At 42.7% G+C, this 22290-nt stretch overlaps 1 protein-coding gene across 1 annotated transcript in view; it reads left to right on the top strand.

Moving 5' to 3' along the window:
• Positions 1–437: 437 nt before the first annotated feature.
• TYR (tyrosinase) overlaps positions 438–22290 on the top strand; it is an 82404-nt gene continuing 60551 nt past the window's right edge. The window contains exons 1-2 of the mRNA XM_006118374.5: positions 438–1346; positions 11415–11631. Of these exons, the coding sequence (XP_006118436.3) occupies positions 528–1346; positions 11415–11631 (1036 nt within the window). The 5' untranslated portion in view covers positions 438–527. The remainder of the gene's footprint in view (positions 1347–11414; positions 11632–22290) is intronic.

Genomic DNA, 22290 nt, shown 5'->3' with positions numbered 1-22290 from the left:
AAGAGCGACAGATGAAAAATACATTAATAAAGTTTATTTTTTTAATCCAGAAATTTGCTGTGCTTATTTAATTCAACAGACTTGCTCTATTAAAAAAACACACAAATCATTATTCTAATGCATATAAGCAAACAGGGGATTAAAACAGCTGTCAATATTTTTGCATACAAGTTTTATATGCTCCATAGTTGCTAGAGGGAAATGCTCATGTGACAGGCAGAAGATGACTGCTTATAATAGGTCTGTGTATGTTGAATGCTAAAGGGGCAGGAGAAAAAAAGTCACTTGGATTTCACCCAGAACATGTGATAATCAGATTAACAGAGAATGTTGTGTATGTGTTGTAGATGGCAAAGGAGATTGAAGGGTGCACAGTTTGAAAAAAAAAAAAAAAAAAAAAAAAAAGGCAGGAGTGAAACTTTCCCACCGGAGGGGAGAAATTTCTTTCATATGCAGGGCTGTGGCAGGGGTTAGATCTATTCATGCACTGAGCCTTAGCACTGAAAATTGCCTGCTGTTGTGTGAAGATGTGTCTGTTGGCACTGGGTTTCCTTTTGGGGATTCTGCAGCCTGCATCCGGGCAGTTCCCTCGAGCCTGTGCATCTTCAGAGAGCCTGCTGAGGAAGGAATGCTGCCCACTGTGGGCTGGGGATGGGTCTCCCTGTGGAGAACTCTCTGGCAGGGGCTCCTGCCAGGAGATCCTTCTGTCCCGGGCCCCTCTTGGACCACAGTTCCCCTTCACAGGGGTGGACGACAGGGAGGACTGGCCTGCTGTGTTTTATAACAGGACGTGCCAGTGCAACAGCAACTTTATGGGATTCAACTGCGGGGAGTGCAGGTTTGGCTTCTCAGGGCCCAACTGTGCTGAGAGAAGGATGCGCATGAGAAGAAGCATCTTCCAGCTTAGTACCAGAGAGAAGAATAAGTTCCTGGCCTACCTCAACTTGGCAAAGCACACCCCCAGCCAGGACTATGTCATCGCCACTGGCACCTATGCTCAGATGAATAATGGCTTGACCCCCATGTTCAGGAACATCAGTGTTTACGACCTGTTTGTATGGATGCATTACTATGTCTCTCGTGATACCTTACTGGGTGATGCAAGTGTGTGGCGGGATATAGATTTTGCCCATGAAGCCCCAGGTTTCCTGCCTTGGCATCGACTGTTTTTGGTGCTGTGGGAACACGAGATCCAGAAGATCACAGGAGATGAGAACTTCACCATCCCTTATTGGGACTGGCGAGACGCTGAAGGCTGCGATGTCTGCACAGATGAATTAATGGGGGACAGACACCCCACTAACCCTCAGTTACTCAGCCCAGCATCCTTTTTCTCCTCCTGGCAGGTAAGGACTGGATGGTGGGGGGTGGGTGGGAGGCTGGAAGAGCATCTTTATGCTAAGAGATCTGATACATTAACTACTAATCAACTTGTGGCAAGTGGAAAAATTAGTTCTCAAACACACAAAATCCCAACTCACCTTTTCAGTGCATCAGTGCACCTAAAGTAAGACATATAACACAGCACTACAGGATAGAGACATCGAGCTGAGGGAAAGTAGGGCATTTGTATGCAAGTCACCAGCACACAGCCTCTTCATGGCAGTGTTAGTGTCTGAGCAATGGAAACAAAGGCATGGAGTTGTCATCAATGTGCTTTGCAATCTGAAAGGCTTTGCAGTCCCCTTCCCCTCACAACCTTTTTCCAGTCAAGATTTTTAAACTATCCAATTAAGCTTATCTAGTTTAAAGTGAAAAGTCTTTAGTGCACACAAAAGGATTGGTTATGCTGTTGGAAATTTTCAGTAATTTCCAAATAAAGTCTGGTGATTTATTCCAAAGAAAAATCAAAGCTAATCCCCCTGCTAAAATGGCTAAGAATTCAGTACTTTGAGTATTCCTGACATTTCAAACACAGTTCCACTCAATCTATAAAGCAAAATAACCTTGCTTATTTGTTTAGCTGAAATGGCCCAGTATACATTGTGGTGTTTTAGTGCTATTCACTTTTGGAATTTAAAACTTTAAAGCTATGTTCTTAGCTAGTGCAAACTGGCACCTTTTTTTTCACGTACTTGGGGCTACATAAATTTACACCAGCTGAGGATCTGTTCCTTTGTGGCTATGATTTAACAGACAGTAGAACAAATTCACCAGTAGGCTCCAGTAACTCAGTCATGCTCTTATGTCACAAAGCAAAGACAAACTGGGATAGCGCTCGCCCGGTAAATTGGATGTATGCTGCTTTGCATCACCAGAGTAACACAAAGTAGTCAAAATGTACCAATAAATCTGACCCTGTATTGTGAACTTATACAATGGCTCCGTTCAGCTACAGCAGTGTTGATTTAAGTGGAAATCCTCTGGATTGACACCATTTCAGAATTGTAAAAGTATTGAAATTGGTCCACCATATAGGGTACAAGCAGCCAGAAAGAATTAATTTGTTTCAGAGTGTGGTTTTCTTATTCCAATGAAATGTCGTACTAGCAAATTCCTGCAGAACCCTTTTTGTATATTGCACTTAAAACATGGGGTGAAATTCTGTCTTCATTGAAGTCAGTAAGCATTTTTCCACTTACTTCACTGGATCCAGGATTTCACACAGAGAATACAGCAGACCTGTGTCTGAACTTACACAGGTCTAAACCAGGAGTAACATGAAGTCAATGCTGTTACACAAATATGAAACGGTGTAAGTGAAACTAGAATCAAGCCTATTGCATCTGGCCCATGGAGTGTGAAGTCTAAGACATATAAAGCACACTAGATGGTAGGTGAAACGTAACAGGGTGCAGATATTATCACAGAATTAGCAATTTTCTAGCTGTCTCCACATATATGTAATACTATTTTCCTATAGAGCAGGAGGAATCATAGAGCTGTGCTTTGCATACCCTTTCAAAGTTATGACTGATATCAAGATATGTATAGCTTTCTTATTACTGTAGTATCTAAGCACCTAGCAACTTGACTACAGTACATTTAAAAACCAGTGGTGTTTTATAATTTGCCATTTCAGGCTGGCTCTCACTCAAATATCCTATAAATGAAACAAAACTTCTCTTGCAAGACAAATCCTATCAAAACAAAGTCTTTGTATGCCTTTAGTGCATATATGAGGATGTGGGAAGGGGGAATTCAGCATGTTTAAAAATGTTTCGTTTGGGGGTAAAACTTCCCAAAACACCTTAGTTCAATGGTCAGCATTTCCTAAGTCATTTTAAAGAGGGGATTTAAAAATCACTTGGTCACAATTTTAAAGGGCCTCCTTGTTATAAATGTCAAACCAGCTCCACCTATGACTGCACTGAGTGGTTCTTATTCACCTCTAACACCTCAGTGGATTTGCCCCTGAATCACACTGGTAAAGTAGCAGAATCATGTCTTGAATTGGGGAGCATGTGGTCAACGTACGAGTTAGTTTGCTGTTCCTTTAGTACAGTGGTTCTCAAACTATGGGGCAGGCCTGGCAAGGGAAGTATGGGAATCTGTCAAGTGAGCTGTGTGTTTGGGAGTTTTTTTTAAGAGCTCGGGTTGTCAGATCTGGGCTGGTGGGGTTCCTAAAGCAGGGCCATGCGCAGCCAGGAAGTGAGGGGATGGGATAAAGGCATGGATGGGCAATAATTTTAGAGGAGGGACACTTGACACATCCCAGAAGAGGTGGGGTCTCGGGTGGAAGGGGCAGGGCCAGGACAATTCCTATATTCCCTGACTGCCCTGGGGATGGGGGAGTGTGCATGTGATCTTTATCCCCTGTCCTCCAGTGCCTAGAGAGAACTGCCAACTGTTTTGTGGTTCCCTCTAGGCATTGCGTGCCCCTGGCAGCAGGAAGAGACTTTTCATGCTCCCCTAGGCCAATCAGGGCCTGGGAGTGTGGGAGCGTGCAGAGCCCCTCGCTCCCTGTGCCCTCACTTCAATGGGAGCGCAGCACCTTATGTGAACAGCCAGCTATTCTGCACAGCTGGCAGTTCACTCTAGGTGCCATGTGTCCCTAGTGGGAGAGGAGACTCCACGCACTCCCCTGTTCCCAGGTCTTGATTGGCCTGGGGGCGGGAGACCGGCAGGGAAACCATGGGCTAGATCAACTAGCTTGGCAGGCCAGAATTGGCCCACAAAGAGATAAAAGGGACAGCTGGAGCCCTACAGCCTCAGGGTTCTCCTTCCATAGCCCCTCAAACCCAGAAGTTGGTCTCTCCTCCCCACCCTCACCAGGAGGTGGCGACAGAACTCCATTTGTCAGCCTCAAAGTGGCAACAGCAGCACAGAAGTAAGGATGGCAATGGGAAAATAACTGCTGTGAAAAGTAATATTCACTATTAACATAGTGAATGCTAGTGGGAAGGGGGTAAGTTTAGAAGATAAAATAAAAAAAGAACAAGTTAAAAATCACCTAGAAAAGTTGGATACCTGCAAGTCACCAGGGCCTGTTGGAATGCATCCTAGAATACTCGAGGAGCTGATAGAGGAGGTATCTGAGCCTCTAGCTATCATCTTTGGAAAATCATGGGAGACAGGAGAGATTCCAGAAGACTGGAAAAGGGCAAATATAGAGTCTTTAGTAAGGCGTTTGATATGGTCTCGCATGATATACTTATCAATAAACTAGGCAAATACAACTTAGATGGGGCTACTATAAGGTGGGTGCATAACTGGCAGGATAACCATACTCAGAGAGTAGTTATTAATGGTTCACAATCCTGCTGGAAAGGTATAACAAGTGAGGCTCCGCAGGGGTCTGTTTTGGGACCGGCTCTATTCAATATTTTCATCAACGATTTAGATATTGGCATAGAAAGTACACTTATTAAGTGTGCAGATGATACCAAGCTGGAAGGGGTTGCGACTAATCTGGAGGATAGGGTCATAATTCAAAATGATCTGGACAAATTGGAGAAATGGTCCGAGGTAAACAGGATGAAGTTTAATAAAGACAAATGCAAAGTGCTCCACTTAGGAAGGAACAATCAGTTTCACACATACAGAATGGGAAGCGACTGTCTAGAAAGGAGTATGGCAGAAAGGGATCTAGGGGTTATAGTGGACCACAAACTGAATGAGTCAGCAGTGTGACGCTGTTGCAAAAAAAGCAAACATGATTCTGGGATGCATTAACAGGTGTGTTGTGAGCAAGACACGAGAAGTCATTCTTCCGCTCTACTCTGCGCTGGTTAGGCCTCAGTTGGAGTATTGTGTCCAGTTCTGGGCACCGCATTTCAAGAAAGATATGGAGAAATTGGAGAGGGTCCAGAGAAGAGCAACAAGAATGATTAAAGGTCTAGAGAACATGACCTATGAAGGAAGGCTGAAAGAATTGGGTTTGTTTAGTTTAGAAAAGAGAAGATTGAGGGGGGACACGATAGCAGTTTTCAGATATCTAAAAGGGTGTCATAAGGAGGAGGGAGAAAACGTGTTCATCTTAGCCTCTGAGGGTAGAACAAGAAGCAATGGACTTAAACTGCAGTAAGGGAGGTTTAGGTTGGACATTAGGAAAAAGTTCCTAACTGTCAGGGTAGTCAAACACTGGAATAAATTGCCCAGGGAGTTTGTGTAATCTCCATCTGTGGAGATATTTAAGAGTAGGTTAGATAAATGTCTATCAGGGATGGTCTAGACAGTATTTGGTCCTGCCATGGGGGCAGGGGACAGGACTCGATGACCTCTCGAGGTGCCTTCCAGTCCTAATATTCTATGATTCTATGACTCCACAGCTCATTGGTTACACACTCATCCAGGATGTGGAAGGTCCAGGTTCAACTTGCTACTTTCAGTCAGATAGAACTAGGATTTGATGTTGGGTCTCCTACTTACCAGATGAGCACTTTAACCACTGGGCTATTCGGGGTGAGTCTCTCTCTGCTGGACCCAAAAAGTCTTCCTCACTAAAGTTCACCACAGACACATTCTCGTGGAAAGTTTTGGTTTTGACTAATTGCCATTTTCCAACATAAAAAGATTTGCCAGAAAATTCCTAGCCAGCTCGGCATATAATGGAGTAACTCTGAAGTCAATGGAGTGTCTTAGTCTGACACTAGAATCTGAATCTCATTCTGTTAAAACAAAAGGACACAAACATAGTCTTAGCTTCAGAAAGAAGGCAGCCACCGATCTAGTGCAGTGGATGCTGATTGCCAAAGCACTGCCAGTCAAATAACAAAGAACAAGCTAATAAGGGGGTGGATGGTTGAGATGTGCAGGAATTCAGGCTTTTAATAGGGTAATCTAAATGATAGAGAGGAGAAGAGAAACAGCTAAAAGTGACTTTAAAATAAAAAAGTAGCACGGTGTCCTTTTAAAATCCACAATGCCCTTTCAAAATGTAATAAAATAATGACTGCCTATTCTGCAGCATTAGGAAAATTCAGACACAGCACAACACTCAAGGGGTTGTTATGGATTTGTTTAAAAAAAATGTAAAGTGCCTATTTGTAGCACAGCATCCCTTTCTAAAGAAAGGAGAAAATACTTTATTCCATTGCTAAGTTGCTATGGCAACATGGATACCCATGCTTGCATGTTGAATTTCTAGCTTCCCCCTCTCACTTTTTTCTTCAGCATGCTACTGCTACCACTTGAGTGAATTCTCTGTCCACGTTTTTCTCATGTTTTCACGCTACCTTTATTTAAAGCCCCAGGAAGCACTGGGAGTAATTGGTTTGAATTACTCTGGGGAGTAGTTATTTCAAAATAGTTTGGTAGTTTGGATGCGCTGCTTAAAAATTTGACGTAAGGGGTGTTATTTTGAAATAAAGCCCTACTGTAGACCAGGACTGGATGTGCCCAGGGACTATTACAATTAGCAACCCTTATTCGGGGTGTGCAAATAGATAGTCAGGCACATTAACTAAGGACTCAGCATGGAAGAAATGAGTTGTACCCACGAAAGCTCATGATACCCTCTTTATCAATATTTTATGTTAGTCTCTAGGGGTATGTCTACACTACCCTCCTAGTTCGAACTAGGAGGGTAATGTAGGCATACCGCACTTGCAAATGAAGCCCAGGATTTGAATTTCCCGGGCTCCATTTGCATAAGCGGGGAGCCGCCATTTTTAAAACCCCGCTGGTTCGAACCCCGTGCAGCGCGGCTACACGGGGCACGAACTAGGTAGTTCGAACTAGGCTTCCTAGTTCGAACTACCGTTACTCCTCGTGAAATAATGTATTGATAGCTGCATAATTAAGGGGGCTACCAGGGCATTATTCTAAGCATTATTTTCTACATACAGGTACATCCAAAATTTATTTTAACCCCCCACCCTCCAATCACCAAACCAAAAAAAGAGCCAATTCTCCTTTGACCCAGTATTGATTGTGGTTCGAACTAGCGGGGTAGTGTAGACATACCCTAGGGTGTTATAGGACTACTCATTTTTTTTAAGTTACAGTGTAACACAGCTACCCTTCTGAGACTTCAGTATGGTCTGTTCATCATAAAAATGTATTGATAGCTGCATAATTAAGGGGGCCACCAGGGCATTATTCTAAGCATTATTTTCTACATACAGGTACATCCAAAATTTATTTTAACCTCCCACCCTCCAATCACCAAACCAAAAAAAGAGCCAATTCTCCTTTGTCCCAGTATTGATTGTGGTTCTTTCTAGTGTTCTTAGGCTAAAGCAGATTTTTTTAAAAATTAATAAAATTGTGAGTATTACTTTAAAGATGTTGCTTAGCAAAAAACAAAAATCTCACATCTCATCTCACATATTTATGCAGGGCTGCCTGCTCATTTGGCTATGGTGACCAAACCAGGGCACTGGGTACTAGGAAAGAAACATTTTGCAGGAAAGGGGAGCAAGCTTCCCAACCTAGTTCAACAGACAGGCTAGCGGGACTCTCACTAGTGCCCTAAAAATGGTTTTATAGACAGCACTTTACAGTTGCAGCTCAAGCGCTGAAGCCAACCCCACCTTCTTCACCTTCAGCAGCAGATACACGTCTCAAACTGCTTATACCTCTGACTGCAACTTACAATCCCATATGTGTAAGATCACATCTGCTTCACAGGTTCATTTCCAAAAGCAAACGATAAATACCCTGTCAACTGTTTGTGAGCGAGTCACTGCCAGTCAGGTGGTCATCAAGATTAGTCTCCTTTTTGTCTACTTACAGAGATTTTAAATCTGAAACAGGCAGTGTTACAGAGAGATTAGAATCTACATGCCAAGCAGAAATGAATCTACATGTGCCACAGAGAAATGAATAGAAAAAAGCTTTCCAAAGAAAGAAGAGTGAACCAGATTCTCCCATCACTTACATTGCTGTAAACCCAAAGAAATTCCACTGACTTCAATCACTGGATTTATTTTGCATTCACATTGAGAGCAGAAATTGGCCCATGGTTTTTGGGTTGTTCCCCCCATATGTAGCAACATATGTAAAGAACTCAATGAGAGAAATGATCAGAAGTTTAGAAATTCCCAGATCAGGTTGTTTGTTAATGCTAACGCACACTAACAGGCCAGTGAAAAAGGATCTGACTTGTAGGAAGCTGGGTCTGTGTGCATTTGGGGTGAAGGAATGGCTACACCAAAGAGTATTGGCCTAGAGCCAGACAAGCAGTACAACCAGGGGCGGATGAGAGTGCTGCGGGGCCCAGGGCAGCGCCATGGGGCCCCGGGCAGCAAAATTTCACGGGGGCCCCCCCTTTGACACAGCGCATGCGCCGTGGTGCAAAGGCGCATGCGCGGGGCCTCGGGAAGCGCGGGGCCGGGGCAGCCACCCCGCTCGCCCTGCCCTAAATCCTCCGCTGAGTACAACATCATACCCTGGCAAGCCAGAAAGGAAATGCCCGCAAAGGTGAATGAATCTAGCATTTTGATGCACAATAATATCCACTCCATTCTAGCAAACCCCAGCTCTTTTGGAAGATAAGATTTCCTCAAGCTTAGGCTGCCCCTTCGCATATGGAAGAATTTCAACCCGAGTTCCCTGAATATAGACCCTGATTGGCCTGGGAGAAGCAGAGCACATTAAATCTTTGCCTTCTCCCCCGCCCCGGCCTGGGGCATGTAGTACCTAGAGAGAACTGCCAGCTGTTTTGCAACTTCATGCACTCCCTGTTCCTAGGTCTCGATTAGCGGGGGGGGGGGGGGGGGGGGGTGGGCAGGAGAAGCAGCAGAGCAGCTGCAGGTCAGTTCAAAGGGCTTGGTGGGCCAGATCCAGCCCACTGATGCTGTCTTGCCCACCCCTGCATTAGTTTGTTCCCTTTAATGTTGTGGAGGCAGGAAAAGGGAATAAGGGAATTTGTGTGCAGCCATCTTGGTCTTGTTAACAAGAGAGCAAGAGTCAGGCTAAGTCTGTGGCCTGACAACGGGAGATCTGTAATTAGATGCTGCCTTCGCCTCTCGCCTCCATACGGAGATAAGGATAGAATACTGACTCTGGCAGGGACCTTGAGATAAGGAGCATTTGGGTAGAACTAAATAACTGTTAGCCATTGGTGTTTGTAATGGGAAGGAGACTAATTGTTATTGTTATTATATTTAATAGACAGTATATAAACTGCTTCATAATTGCTTGTATTCGAAGATCTGCCTCGGAAGAGGGGGGGCTCCCCCCTGTCCGAACCAGTTTTTCCCTTGCTGCAGCTCGTAATAAAACTGCCTCTGGCTACTTGTTGCTTACAAACGCAGAGTGAGGACAATGTTTTCTTCCACAATGTACAGATCGGTACATGTCTGAACCATCTGTCATATATTTGAGAGAACATTTAGCTTGATGGCTGTACGCAGTGCATGTCACTGTTCTCATTGATTTAACCTAAAGGATTTGTCACATATACTACTGGCATTAAAGAAAAATTTGCAGTTAAGAAAATGAACAACTTGCAAAAGTTTAACACAAGACTGAAGAAAGTGTAAGGCTCTGGTCCTACAGTTGGTTCCACATGAGTTTAGGGATCTGTCTGTAAAGAGACAGCTGCAGAATCAGAGCGGGTGAAGCAAGAAACCAACAGCACTAAAGAAAAGTGTGAGTTTCCATAATTGCTACTGAACATTTACAAACATTTGCTAACCCTAATATTCTGCTTGAAGGCATGGGAGAATGAGATCTTTGGACTCTTTTTCATGGGACCAGACCCTCAGCTGGTGCAAATTAGCAAAGCTCACTGAATTGTGCTACGAGATGACATGAAGAACTCAACTAGGGAGTCCATGTCCAGAGTTCAACAAGATTTTTTTTTCAGACCTATAAAACCTAGGAACTAATCTACATATTCTTGAGTGCCATCTACTGGAATTCTGTCTGTTAACTATTTATATAAATGCAGTTATAGAACATACTTTTAACAACTTCAATGGAGTTGCACTGAGTTACACAAGTTGAAGATCAATGTTTGCATTAGTAAGCATTGTCTAACAGGAACCTATGAATTTATTCCAAAAGAGGAAAAACTTCAGTAGGGCAATTTTAAAGAGAGACCTGATTTTGAATTAGGAGGAAAGGCAGTGACAAAGACCCAGTTTTTTATAGATTTTAAGGCCAGAAAGAGCTGCTATGCTCATTTAGTCTGACTTCCTATATATCACAAGCCATACAGGCTCACCAATAATTTCTGTATTAGGTCTATAACTTTTATTTGAACTAGTGCATAATATAGGTAAAATTAGACTGTCTTTCTAAGTCCAGATTCTATCTGTTTTGTGCCACAAATCAGACAGTCAGTTAGGGTATGTCTACATTGCATTCCTCTTTCGAGAGAGGAATGCAAAGGCAGACAAATGAAATTGCAAATGAAGTGCGGATTTGAATTTTCCACGCTTCATTTGCATAATTGCGTCCGGCCACTATTTCAAAATACCCTATTTTGAAAAAAGAAACGCTGTCTAGACATGATTATTTCGAAAGTAAACCCTTCTTTTGAAATAACCCTTAAACCTTAAAAGAAGGGTTTTCTTTCAAAATAACCGCATCTAGACAGCGTTTCTTTTTTCGAAATAGGGTATTTCAAAATAGCGTCCGGACACAATTATGCAAATGAAGCACGGGAAATTCAAATCCGTGCTTCATTTGCAATTCTGTTTGTCTGCATTTTCATTCCTCTCTTGAAAGTGGAATGCAATGTAGACATACCCTGGGATTTTAATGCACTAGACTTAACTAGGGCTGCCAAATTTCTAATTGTATAAAACCAAAAACCTTGCCCCACCCCTGTCCTGACCCTCCTCCGAGGTCCCATCCCTGCCCAGCCCCTTTTCTGAGTCCCTGCCTCTGCTAACCCCCTCTCTCTCGCTCTCCCTCTCTTTCTGTCTCTTGATCTCCCCCACTCTCACTCTCTCCCTTATACACAGGTTATTGCATTTACATTTAACACTGGATTTTATAGGTCAAAGAACTTATTCTAAAAAGTAAAACGAAGTTTGCTTTGATCTCTGCTGATCAACAACCATGCTGATATTTTACAGGTAATTTGCAGCCTATCGGAGGAGTACAATAGCCAGCAGGCTTTATGCAATGCCAGCAATGAGGGTCCTATACTTCGAAATCCTGGGAACCATGATAAAACGAGGACACCTAGACTCCCGTCTTCAGCTGATGTTGAATTTTGTCTAACATTGACTCAGTACGAGTCTGGGTCCATGGATAAATTGGCCAATTTCAGTTTCAGAAACACTTTGGAAGGTAACACATTTTATTTTGCTATGGTGTTTCTAGTCATAGAATGATCCCTTCCAGGGATGTAGAATAAAGCTGTTTCAAGGTGGAAGCTGTAATTTATGAGTAAGTAGAGCCCTGTAAACAGGAGAAGACTGGCAATCAAAATAGGCCTGGGAACGGCCCTCCCTATGACATCACCCCTGCGTGCCCCTCAAGCCCTGCCCCATTTCCCTGTGTTACATCTGGCATGCATCACAAGCGGTGGGTCAGGCTCCGTGAGTTGCAACGGTGGCTCATCATGGATGGATACGATGTCCCACCGGGAAATTCCCAGTATCCCGCCGGGCCAGTCCACCCCTGCCTGTAAACCTCGATCTGATCTTAGGAGATGAGATTGACAATATTCCTGATCTCACAGTTTCTCCTGGAAATTTCTAAGGGTATATCTTCACAGTAAATGGGAAATGTGATTCCCAGCTCAGGCAGATCTACATGCACTAACTCTGCTCAAGCTAGTGCCCAAAAATAGCAATATAGCTGCACAGTACACATGGTGCCTCGGGCTAGCCAACTGAGTTCAACACCAATCAAGGTCCTAGGTGTGAACTTGGTTGATTATCCTGAGCCACTGTGCTATTCTTAGTCTGCTAACTTGAGCAAAACTAGCACATGTCCACACAGGATATGTCTACACTGCAAGTATCTACCCTGTGGTGCCAAGTCTTGGACCACAGGTAAATTGATTCAAACATGTATGGTTTGGATTGAGGCTCTAAAAATTGGAGCATAGTTCTTTCTATTTGGGCCTGAGCCTTGGCTTAGAAACCTGGACAGCTGGAAGAGTCTCAGAGCCCAGACTCCTGCCCAACCAGAAACATCTACACTTGCAGCCCAAGGCTCACAAATCCATATGACTTGATCTGGGCCTAAAGGTAAGTCTAAACTACATGGCTCCATCTATGGAGCCATGTAAACTAGTTTACCCAACATAGTCAATGAAGCAGGGATTTAAATAATAATCCCCACTTCATTAAAATAAAAATGGCCACCGCGCTGTGCCAACAATCAACTGATCCGGCACAGCGTGGCAGTCTAGATACGGATCGGTCAACAAGGGAAGCTTTTGTCGACTGCTCCTGTAAACCTCGTTTCACGAGGCATAAGGGAGCTTCCCTTGTCGACCGATCCACATCTAGACTGCTGTGCTGTGCCGGATCAGCTGATTGTCGGCACAGTGCAGTGGCCATTTTTATTTTAATGAAGTGGGGATTATTATTTAAATCCCCGCTTCATTGACTATGTCGGGTAAGCTAGTTTACATGGCTCCGTCGACGAAGCCATGTAGTCTAGACATACCCTAAGAGTCAGTACCACAAGGTTTTCTTTGCAGTATAGACGTACCCATTTTGAGAGATTATGTTAAGCTTTGAAACATGAGGTTTAATATCCCTCCCAAAATGCACAGTACTAGAAAAGCAAGGTTTTCCCCATGGAAATATGGTATAGTAAAACATAGAAAAGCTTTTACACCAAGTATGTATGCAAGAGAAGCACCCAAAAGAGGATAAGTAGTTAGAAATTTGGGCACCCTTTTAGCGTATTCAGAGCAGAGCAAGGCAGAATATTTAGCCAGGTTCTTAGGAAGTAAGTATTAAGAAATATGAGATGTAGATATTAACATCTGATTACATCTTTGGCGTAATGAAAAGTTGCAAAAGGCACCATTATCTATAACTCTGGGTATTCTTCTTATCCATGCAGTTATCTACTCCTTTTTTGAATCTTGCTACTTTGCTAAGGATGTTGGAAGATTATTTATATTATAAAATATGGGTAAGGATGTTGGAAGATTATTTATATTATAAAATATGGGTATTATCTATTTCAAGTGATTCTTCACATACCCAGGCATGGGGCAGAACATGCTTTCACTAATGGCCCATATAGGTGGAAGGTATGTAACCTTTCCTCAGAACATGGAGACATAAAAGGGACACAATCATAGTCCACTACAACACTGAATTTGCAGATGAAGCCCTTAATTTATGCACGTAGTAGTAGCAGTAGTAGTAGTGATGCAATAAAAACTTTATCTCCTTCATAACATATGATGAAATATTTTCAGATCAGAATTGTGAGCCAAAGTCTTCTCTCACACCGGTGAAAAATGTGGAGTAACTCCACTGAAACAACAAGAGATTTGAGACTTTGATTTACCTCAGTCTGGAAGTAGTTGGAGCTTGATGCAGTAGAAAATAAGGAGACAGTGAAGTTTTTGGAGAAAGGGGATACTATGGTAGAAGAGACAAGCCAGGGAGCCAGGAAAATGGATTTTTTATTTTATTTTGGTGCTGCTGTGTTCTGAACAGATTTAAGTATATGGGAGAGGAGTCGGGGAAGGGGGGTCAAAGACAGAATGGAGATCAAAGTAACCAAAACATGGAATTATGAGTTTTAACCACACAAATAGGAAAGGCTGGATATTTTGAGAAATTGCACAACAAAAGGCAGTAAGAGTTGAGCATAGCCTGGATATTTGGGTATACAGGGAGAAAAGACATCCAAGTTCCAGGCCCAATGACAGGCAGGATGACAGTGTTGTCCCTGCATTCTGGGACAGAAAAAAGTGTGGAGGGTTTTGGAGAAAAAATCCCTGAAGAGCTAATTTTTTTCCAATGCTGAGCTAAAATTGATCCAGATGTCACAAATACAGGTGGGCAATGGTAAAGTATTAACATTATGATTCATACACCAATTAAAATTTGTGTTTGTATAGGGTCTTCATGCAAGATGCTTTACAAAACACTTTCAATCCTAGAATGAATAAACAAACAAATAAATAAATATGTATATAAAGGCAATAGCACAGATGTTCAACAAAATTGCAGAATAATCAAGAAAGCACTTAAAACCTAGAGTTCTTGAGTAGATTGGTAAGACCTATTTTAATTCTTATTTTGCAGTCTACTAAACTAAAAATCAATATTTTGTCTGATTAACCCACCCCGTTTTGTGTCTTCTTCAGTTTAATTTCATGGCTGCTGCACACAGTCACAGCAGCCTGCATTGAGGCTTGTTAATATCCTAGCATGTGCTCCCAACAATATTGTGAATGGGTTATTGCTTTAATTTGGATTGCGCTACAGATGAAAGGAAATTGAGGCATATTTTAGAACATATATGGCAAATCTGCTGTTGTTTATAATGACCCCTTGTAAATTCGGCACTGATATCTTTCTTCTAATCCAACACTTATTCTTCCGCTACACATGCACATGCTAAATTTAAAAGAATCATAGAAACCCAGTGAACAACGGCTGCTGGCAGTGTATTAACTGGGGATTTGTCTAGTCCAGATTTAAATGGTTCCAAAGGAGCCTCAAATATACTCCAGGGGAGAGTAAGGGTGTGTCTACACTGTACTGTTATTTCAAGATAACTGGTGTTATTTCAAAATAACAATGCAAGCATCTACACAGCCATTCCATTATTTCAAAATAATTTTGAAATAATGGGTGGCTTATTCCTATATCTGTAAACATCATTCTACGAGGAATAATACCTATTCCGAAATAGCTATTTCCAAATAAGGTGTGTGTAGTTGCTCCACTGCTGCTTTTTCAAAATAGCCCCTCACCAGGGACATTCTAAGTTATTCCTCCCCAGTGTCTCCTGTGGCTCTAAATTGAGATAGCATGCCTACATTCGGGAAGCCTGCCTCAGACTAATTTTGAGGCTTGCTTGCGGTGTAGACATGCTATTTCGTAATAAGCTATTTTGGAATAACTATTCCGGAATACCTTATTTTGAAATAAGCATGCAGGGTAGACGTACCCTCAGTGTCCTCTTGAGATACTTATAGGACCATTCCTGTTGTGGTTTTAAGGGGTGAGAAGGATGGTCAGACGTTACCCTGGGCCTGGAATTATGCAGAAGGGTCTTCACGGATTCCAGGATTCACCTTACGGAAAGATGGGCCTGGGGAAGTGGCTGAATCTGTGGTGACACTAAAAGCATGAACTTTCCTCCCCATTAGTTCTGCAGAGATTACACAAGAAGGCAACATAGCCCATTTCTGGTGATCCTCCATTAAGAGTGCAGTCATGGCTACCAGAAGTTCTTGTGGCAAAGCCTAAATGGAACAGGTGTGGAGATGGTGGAAACGGGCCAAGGTGACCAAAGGCACAGGATAATTCTCCCCTTTTTCCAAGTATCCCCACTAGCTTTGTAAAGGCCAAGGATCTTCACCCAGATTTCCCTCTTCATCCCATGGAGACAATTTCTTCATCCCAGTCTCCTGAAAGTGACTCTGCAAAACCACTTCCAGGAGATGAGAGTCTTCCTTCCCGGCATCATCCTCCCGCATCCTTCCATGTGTATTTCCATGTGAGGAGATGCACCGAGCCACTGCTGTGACATATTTCCCAATGTTCTGCTTTTACTGAGTTCCATTCCATCTCTCTTGCTGAGAGTATATCTCCCCATGGAACAGCTTCAGCTGCTCCTCTCCTGCTACTTGTAGGCAACCTCTACTCAGATTGACATACAGCTACGCCAGTGTGAATATGGAATAATTCCCTTGTTCCAGATGCATTGCACGTCAGGACCCTGGTGGTGAGTGACCCCAGGCAGGCTTCACACAGGTGTCCCCATCCCAGATGTTCCACAAGATTTCCTGGTCACTCTATGGCCTGATTCTGTGATTTAGAAGAAGAAATATGTGGCCTTACTCTGGCCCCACAGAACCACCTCGTAGTATTAGTGGGCCATAGAAAATTAATGTAAACAAACAATATTTGTATTTTAATAGTGCCTAGAGAACTCAGCAAAGCTTGTGCCCCAATTGTGCTAGTTGCTGTTTAAACACATTGGAGATATTCATATAATCTAAATAGGCAACACAGACAAAGTGTCTAAAGAGGGGAAGAAAGACATAACAAGGTGTCAGCCGTTCCTATACTAAGTTTCAATATTAGCTTCCACTGTTGGAAATGTTAATTTGGAAACAAGATAGATCAAACTCTAACATTAGCCACCATGGTTGTTTTGATTTTCACCCTACTAGCCTTGTTCTGGGTTAGCTCATTGACATACATGAACAAAATTAAGAGTGGCCTATGCCAGACTCAACATTATGCTACACTCATATGAACTTGATGTTATAGGAGTCTCTACTGGGGTGGCTGCCCCACTCTGGCTAGAAAGGATTAAAGCAAGCAGGAGGGAGCCTGCACAGAGCCCTGGCCAATCAGAGAGGTAACCAATGAGAAAGCATCTTGCTGAGGCAGCCCACGTTAAAAGGAGCTGCTCAACAGAGTGAAGGGCATTTGGTTCCTGACTTAGGAAGGTGCAGGAGTCAGACTGGTTCCCAAGAGGAAGCACCTTACAGATAGAGGTGCTACTCAGGCTCAGGGGAGCTGAAAGAGAGGCTGTGTCCTGGCACATGCCAGGCTGCAGGACTTGATACAGGAGCCAGAAGAGTGCAGGGGTCACAGGGGAAGTGGCCCAGTGAACAGGAGACAGTTAAGGGAGAGTGAAGGAGGTATGACAAGGCTGCCATTAGAGGGTCCCTAGACAGGAGGTCCAGAGTAGTGGGCAGGCTTAGTTTCCCCTCTTCTCCCTTACATCACACTTTTCCACAGGAGAGAGTGGCCTATGTAGACTGTGGCCTGCCCCTGAACTGAGAGACCAGTGTGGTGGTCGCTGTCAGAGGGCAGTGTCCTGAAGAGAACACTGTGATCCCGGGAGTGACGCTGGTCCTGAGCAGAGCACAGGGAGAGTGCAGAGTGACAATGGCAAGACTCCTGCTGGAAAGGTGTGTCTTCCTGAAGACTAAACTAATTCCCAAGATGACCAGCAGGAGGTGCCATGGTGGAGAGCTGCAACCTTGTTACAGAGTCAAAAGGTGGCTAGTATATTTGTCAGATCTTACAAATCTCAAAAGTTACAAGGGCGATTTTCAAATATATGATCCCAAAATGGACAAATATCTGAAGAAAGAAGGTTTTGGCAGTTCTCCATCTACTTGCAATGATGGAACTAAATGTAAAACTGTCAGATCTTACAAATCTCAAAAATTACACGGGCGATTTTCAAATATATGATCCCAAAATGGACAAATATCTGAAGAAAGAAGTTATGGCAGTTCCCCCTCTACTTGCAATGATGGAACTAAATGTAAAACTAACAGTAGAAGTGGTGAACTGACCCTTCTGTGCAAGCTATCTGCGATATGGATTTTCATCTACAGGAGAAACATCTCAACCTCTTCCACAATGTCTGGTGTGCAGAGAGAAAATTTTAAACCATGGCACGGTGCCAAGTGAGGCAAAATGACACCTTACAAGCAAACATTTATCCCTTGCCTGAAAAGGCATCATTTTTTTATGTGTTTGAGGGATCAGAATGAAAATCAGGCACTACTGATGATCAACTGTGCACCTATTTCTGACAAAGTGCTGGGAGCAAGCTATGAGGTCACTGAGCTTGTAGAAAAGGCAAAAGTGCCACATACAATCTCAGACATTAACTTTACCAGCATGCAAAGAAATCATGAGAGTAATGATTAGGTACACATGTAACCCACACAATTTCTGGGTGAGGTGTAATGTCCCTTTTAGTGGCACTGAGACCACTTAGAGGGAGAATAATAAACTTGCTCAAGCCAGATGGCTTTTAGCTCATGAGGTAGTGGCTCATGTCCTAAGCTCTAAAGGCCCCATGTTTGGTTCCACCCACACATGACCAGCGTCTGTCATTAGACACACAGTGAAGGAAATTGAAAAAAATTCTCTCTCAGGCAGAGTGATAAGTTGCTGCACCACTAAAGGCATGTCAGCAATATTGAGATGGTGCTCCCAGAAAAATTAAAATCAAGGGGTATGTCTACACAGCAACATTATTTCGAAATAACTAGTGTTATTTTGAAATAATTCAGTCCGTGTCTACACAGCAGGCAATTATTTCAAAATAATGGTGAAATACTGTCAAGCTGGAGGACTTCTTACTCCAACTCCTGTAACCCTCATTGTAAGAGGAGTAAGGGAAGTCAGAGGAAGAGTGCTCTATTTCGAAATAAGTGCTGCGTAGATGCTCCCAATTTCAAAATAAGCTGAGTGATTGACATAACTCGAAATAAGCTACTCAAATTGAGCTAAGCATGGCTGTGCTGATGCATCCAGGCAGAAATTGTGCATTGAAGCTTGATGAATTAACAGATGACGGGGCCGTGCTTAATTTTTGGCTAATGTAAGATACATTGATGGAGACAGTATCAGAGAAAAAAGTTGTGTTTTACAAAGAAATGACTGATCACAATTGGAGAAGAAATATTCACCGTGACAACAGTTTATCTTGAAGAAGGAGACCTTAATTGGAAAAATTGTATCTGTGTTTGCATTGATGGAGCAGCTTCCATGATTGGCAAAGTGAAAGAATTTGTAAGCTAGGTCAGGAAACAAAACATAGAGCTGCTGAGCCACTGTTTCCTATATTGTGAAGTTCTCATCACCAAACCACTGCCAAAAGTCTTAAACAGACCTGCTAAACTGAATGCCAGAAGATCTATCTCTGGTGCAGCAAGTGGAGATGTGGTCTTAAGGCCAGAGCCAATGCAAGGGGGCATGAGGTGGGGTTCAAAGTTAAAAGTAGAATTCTCTGTTATTGATTGAATGTTTTTAGGAGAGAGAGAACAGTAGAGTCTAAGATGTTGCAAGGGGACATGCTCACAAGAATATATGAAGGACTTGGGCATGGCAAAATGTAAATACAGAGCCAGAGTGTTTAAGGAAGTCTTTCAAGTCCTAAGTATGGCCTTATCGAGAGTGGTGTGAAAACTGATAAACAACTTTTGAAAAAGTTCCCTGACATAGGCACAGATTCATACCAGCTATATTAAACTATTGAGCAGCTTCAATGAAACCTGGACTGTTGCCTAAAGAGACAGTAAGTAGTTTGGCAGAAGTTGAGAAGACTCCCTAATCACTAATAGCAATACTGACTTAGATGTGTACGGATGATTTAGTGTATAAGAAACATGGAAGCTTAGAGATGCAGTACAGATTCATGATGGCACTGGCTGGGCAGAGAGAGTAGTAGTGACTCTTGAGATCCCCCCCATAATCTGTTGAGATATAGGCTCCTGATGAACATACTTTTCAGAGGAACAGGAGACATCGGCAACATCTTGCTGAAGAAGGGGAGGATAACCAAGAAGAATTCACTGACAGCTACAGGCCAAAGCACTGAAGAAACCACTGAGGATCCTTCAGTCCAGTAAACAGTAGTTTGTGGAATCTGTTAGTGTAAGGATTGAAGTGATGCCTTGCAGACTGCACAGAGCTCCTGAAAGGCTCCTTGAGCACTGCTAACATCGCTGAATATATTAGTGGAGAAACAGTTGGCATGTACACTAAGTTGTTTGGAATTGCTTTTGCTGGCAAGAGGTGATGTTAGGAGCAGGTGATGTTAAGAGCAGAGCATGTATGAAGGAACTGGATGAACTAGTATCAGTGAGAACCTGTTGGAAGCAGTCTAGCAGCAGCATCACAGACAAATTGCCAGGAACACATAAGTCTTCATTATCCGATGTAGCTCTGATTTAATTCTAATAAAGCCTTATTTTGAAAAGTCCAGCCTGTTTAATCTCTTTGGCTATGTCTAGAGTGCATTGCCTTTCCAGGATGCCAGAGGTATCCTGGAAAAGCAATGCCACGTACGAGAAACGTGTCCGCTTTTTCAGAAAAAAATTCAAAAAAGCGGAGACACTCTTTCACCATCCCTGTAAACCTAATTTTATGAGGAATAAAGGATGTGATGGAAGAGCACTTTTTTCCCAAAATTTGGAGCCGTGTAGACATGCCAAATTTTGGAAAAGCCTCTTTAGACAGTAAAGCGGAAAAAGAAACACAATTTGCATACTGCAAATTGTGTTTCTTTTTTGGACTTACCCTTACAGTGTAGACCTATCCCTTATGAATTCATAGGACAGCACAGTGTCATAGCCTCTGCCACAGCATTACAAGATACCTGCTGTTACCTTCACAGCTTTACAACAGCTGTTGGCTGCAGATTCTGATCTTATTTACATGGGCAATACAAATCCACATAGAGTCAGACTCTGATATAAGTTAGTGTAAATCCAGAGAAATTGCATTTACTACAAGGGAGTTACTCCAGTTTTACTTGAGTGGATCCCTAATTCAGGATCAAACCCATTGACTTCGTGGAATGACTCCCAATTTACACCTCTGCCAGAGAAATATCAGATTAATCATCCACCAAAATGAAGTTTATGTTTGGTCTTGTGGTTAGACTGGTAGACTAGAAAACTAAGGTTCAAGTTGCTCCTCCTCTCTCCCCTCTCCCCATTGCTAGGTGACCTTGAATAAGTCCAATGCCTCAGTTTCCCTTTTTGAAAAATGGGGGAAATGATAGTGACCTCCTTTGTAAAACATTGCAATTTACTGATGAAAAATGCTATGTAAGAGCTAAGCATTACTGTTGTTACATGTAGCTACCAACAACATCAGTTGTGAACCAATGGCTAACATAACAAGAATCTATTAAGGCTGACAAAATGTATGTTTCCTAAGAGTAGCAATCAGAATTCCCATAGAAAACAAAGGTCAGCGTCAGCCCATAAACCCCCACCCAAAGCTGTTCACTTACACAGTGAAATGGCTATCCAGTGGAACTGAAAAATAACATGTCAATGGCAGGTTGGGCAATGCCCCTTAAAGTAGGAGCAAATATTTGTAAAGCTTTTGTGAATGCTGGTTCTGCCTGGGAAACCTGCCTGATTATATGGGGCATGCAGATTGAGAATGAAATATAAATCCTGCTGTTCACATACATCACATAAACCAAAAATGGATCACTCTGACTGTTCAAGTCAGAGATATCTGCTTTTATTCTGTCTATGGTTTGGCGTCAGTAGCGCTGTCACACTTAGCCCTAGCCTATATGAACATCTCTTCTGGCACATGTTTAATGTGAAGTGGGACCAAACTGGTGAACAATGAACTTTAAATTTGTGTGCCAGGATCACAGACTGTTGCCAAACCCTTGAGTGTCATCACCAATGACACATTTCAGGGGGACTTTTGGCTCCAGGGCCACACTGAAGTTGCATGATAGTCATGTCCAATTACCCTGGAGAGTGTGATATGGCCCAAATCGGACAGTTCAACCTTTTTGTTGACTGTGGCTCCTTAGGGCATTTTTGCTGTCATTATGGCTTCCTCATGCCAGCAAAATCCCAACAGGAAACCAATAGGAGTATTGGTTGAAAGAGGAGGGATTATTCACTGTTGATTTTAGCCCTGAAATGTCTCCTATAAAAAGATTGCTAAAGACTAGAGCTTCAGCTGATGTTCACTGGTATAGTACAAGCATCTTCCATAATAATCTGAAAAACCAACACTCAGAATCAGGTTAATTATCTTAGGCCAGATTACACTTACAACTTAGGTCTTCATAACTATGGTACTCAGAGGTATGAAAAATCAGCTCCCATGGGTGCTGTAGTTATACTGATATAACCCCAATTATAGATGCAGCTAGCTTGGTAGAAGAATGTTTCTGTTGACCTAGCTACTGGTTGCCTGATCCCTACAGCTGATAGAAAACCCCTTCTGTTGCTGTAATTTGCATTTGTTCTATGGGGTTACAGTGGCATGTTGT

The sequence above is a fragment of the Pelodiscus sinensis genome, chromosome 1 (assembly GCF_052426305.1).
Source record: "Pelodiscus sinensis isolate ZL-2025 chromosome 1, ASM5242630v1, whole genome shotgun sequence".
NCBI classification, from domain to species: Eukaryota; Metazoa; Chordata; order Testudines; family Trionychidae; genus Pelodiscus; species Pelodiscus sinensis.
The sequence above is the reverse complement of the archived record's forward strand: the minus strand, read 5'-3'. Positions and strand labels throughout refer to the sequence as shown.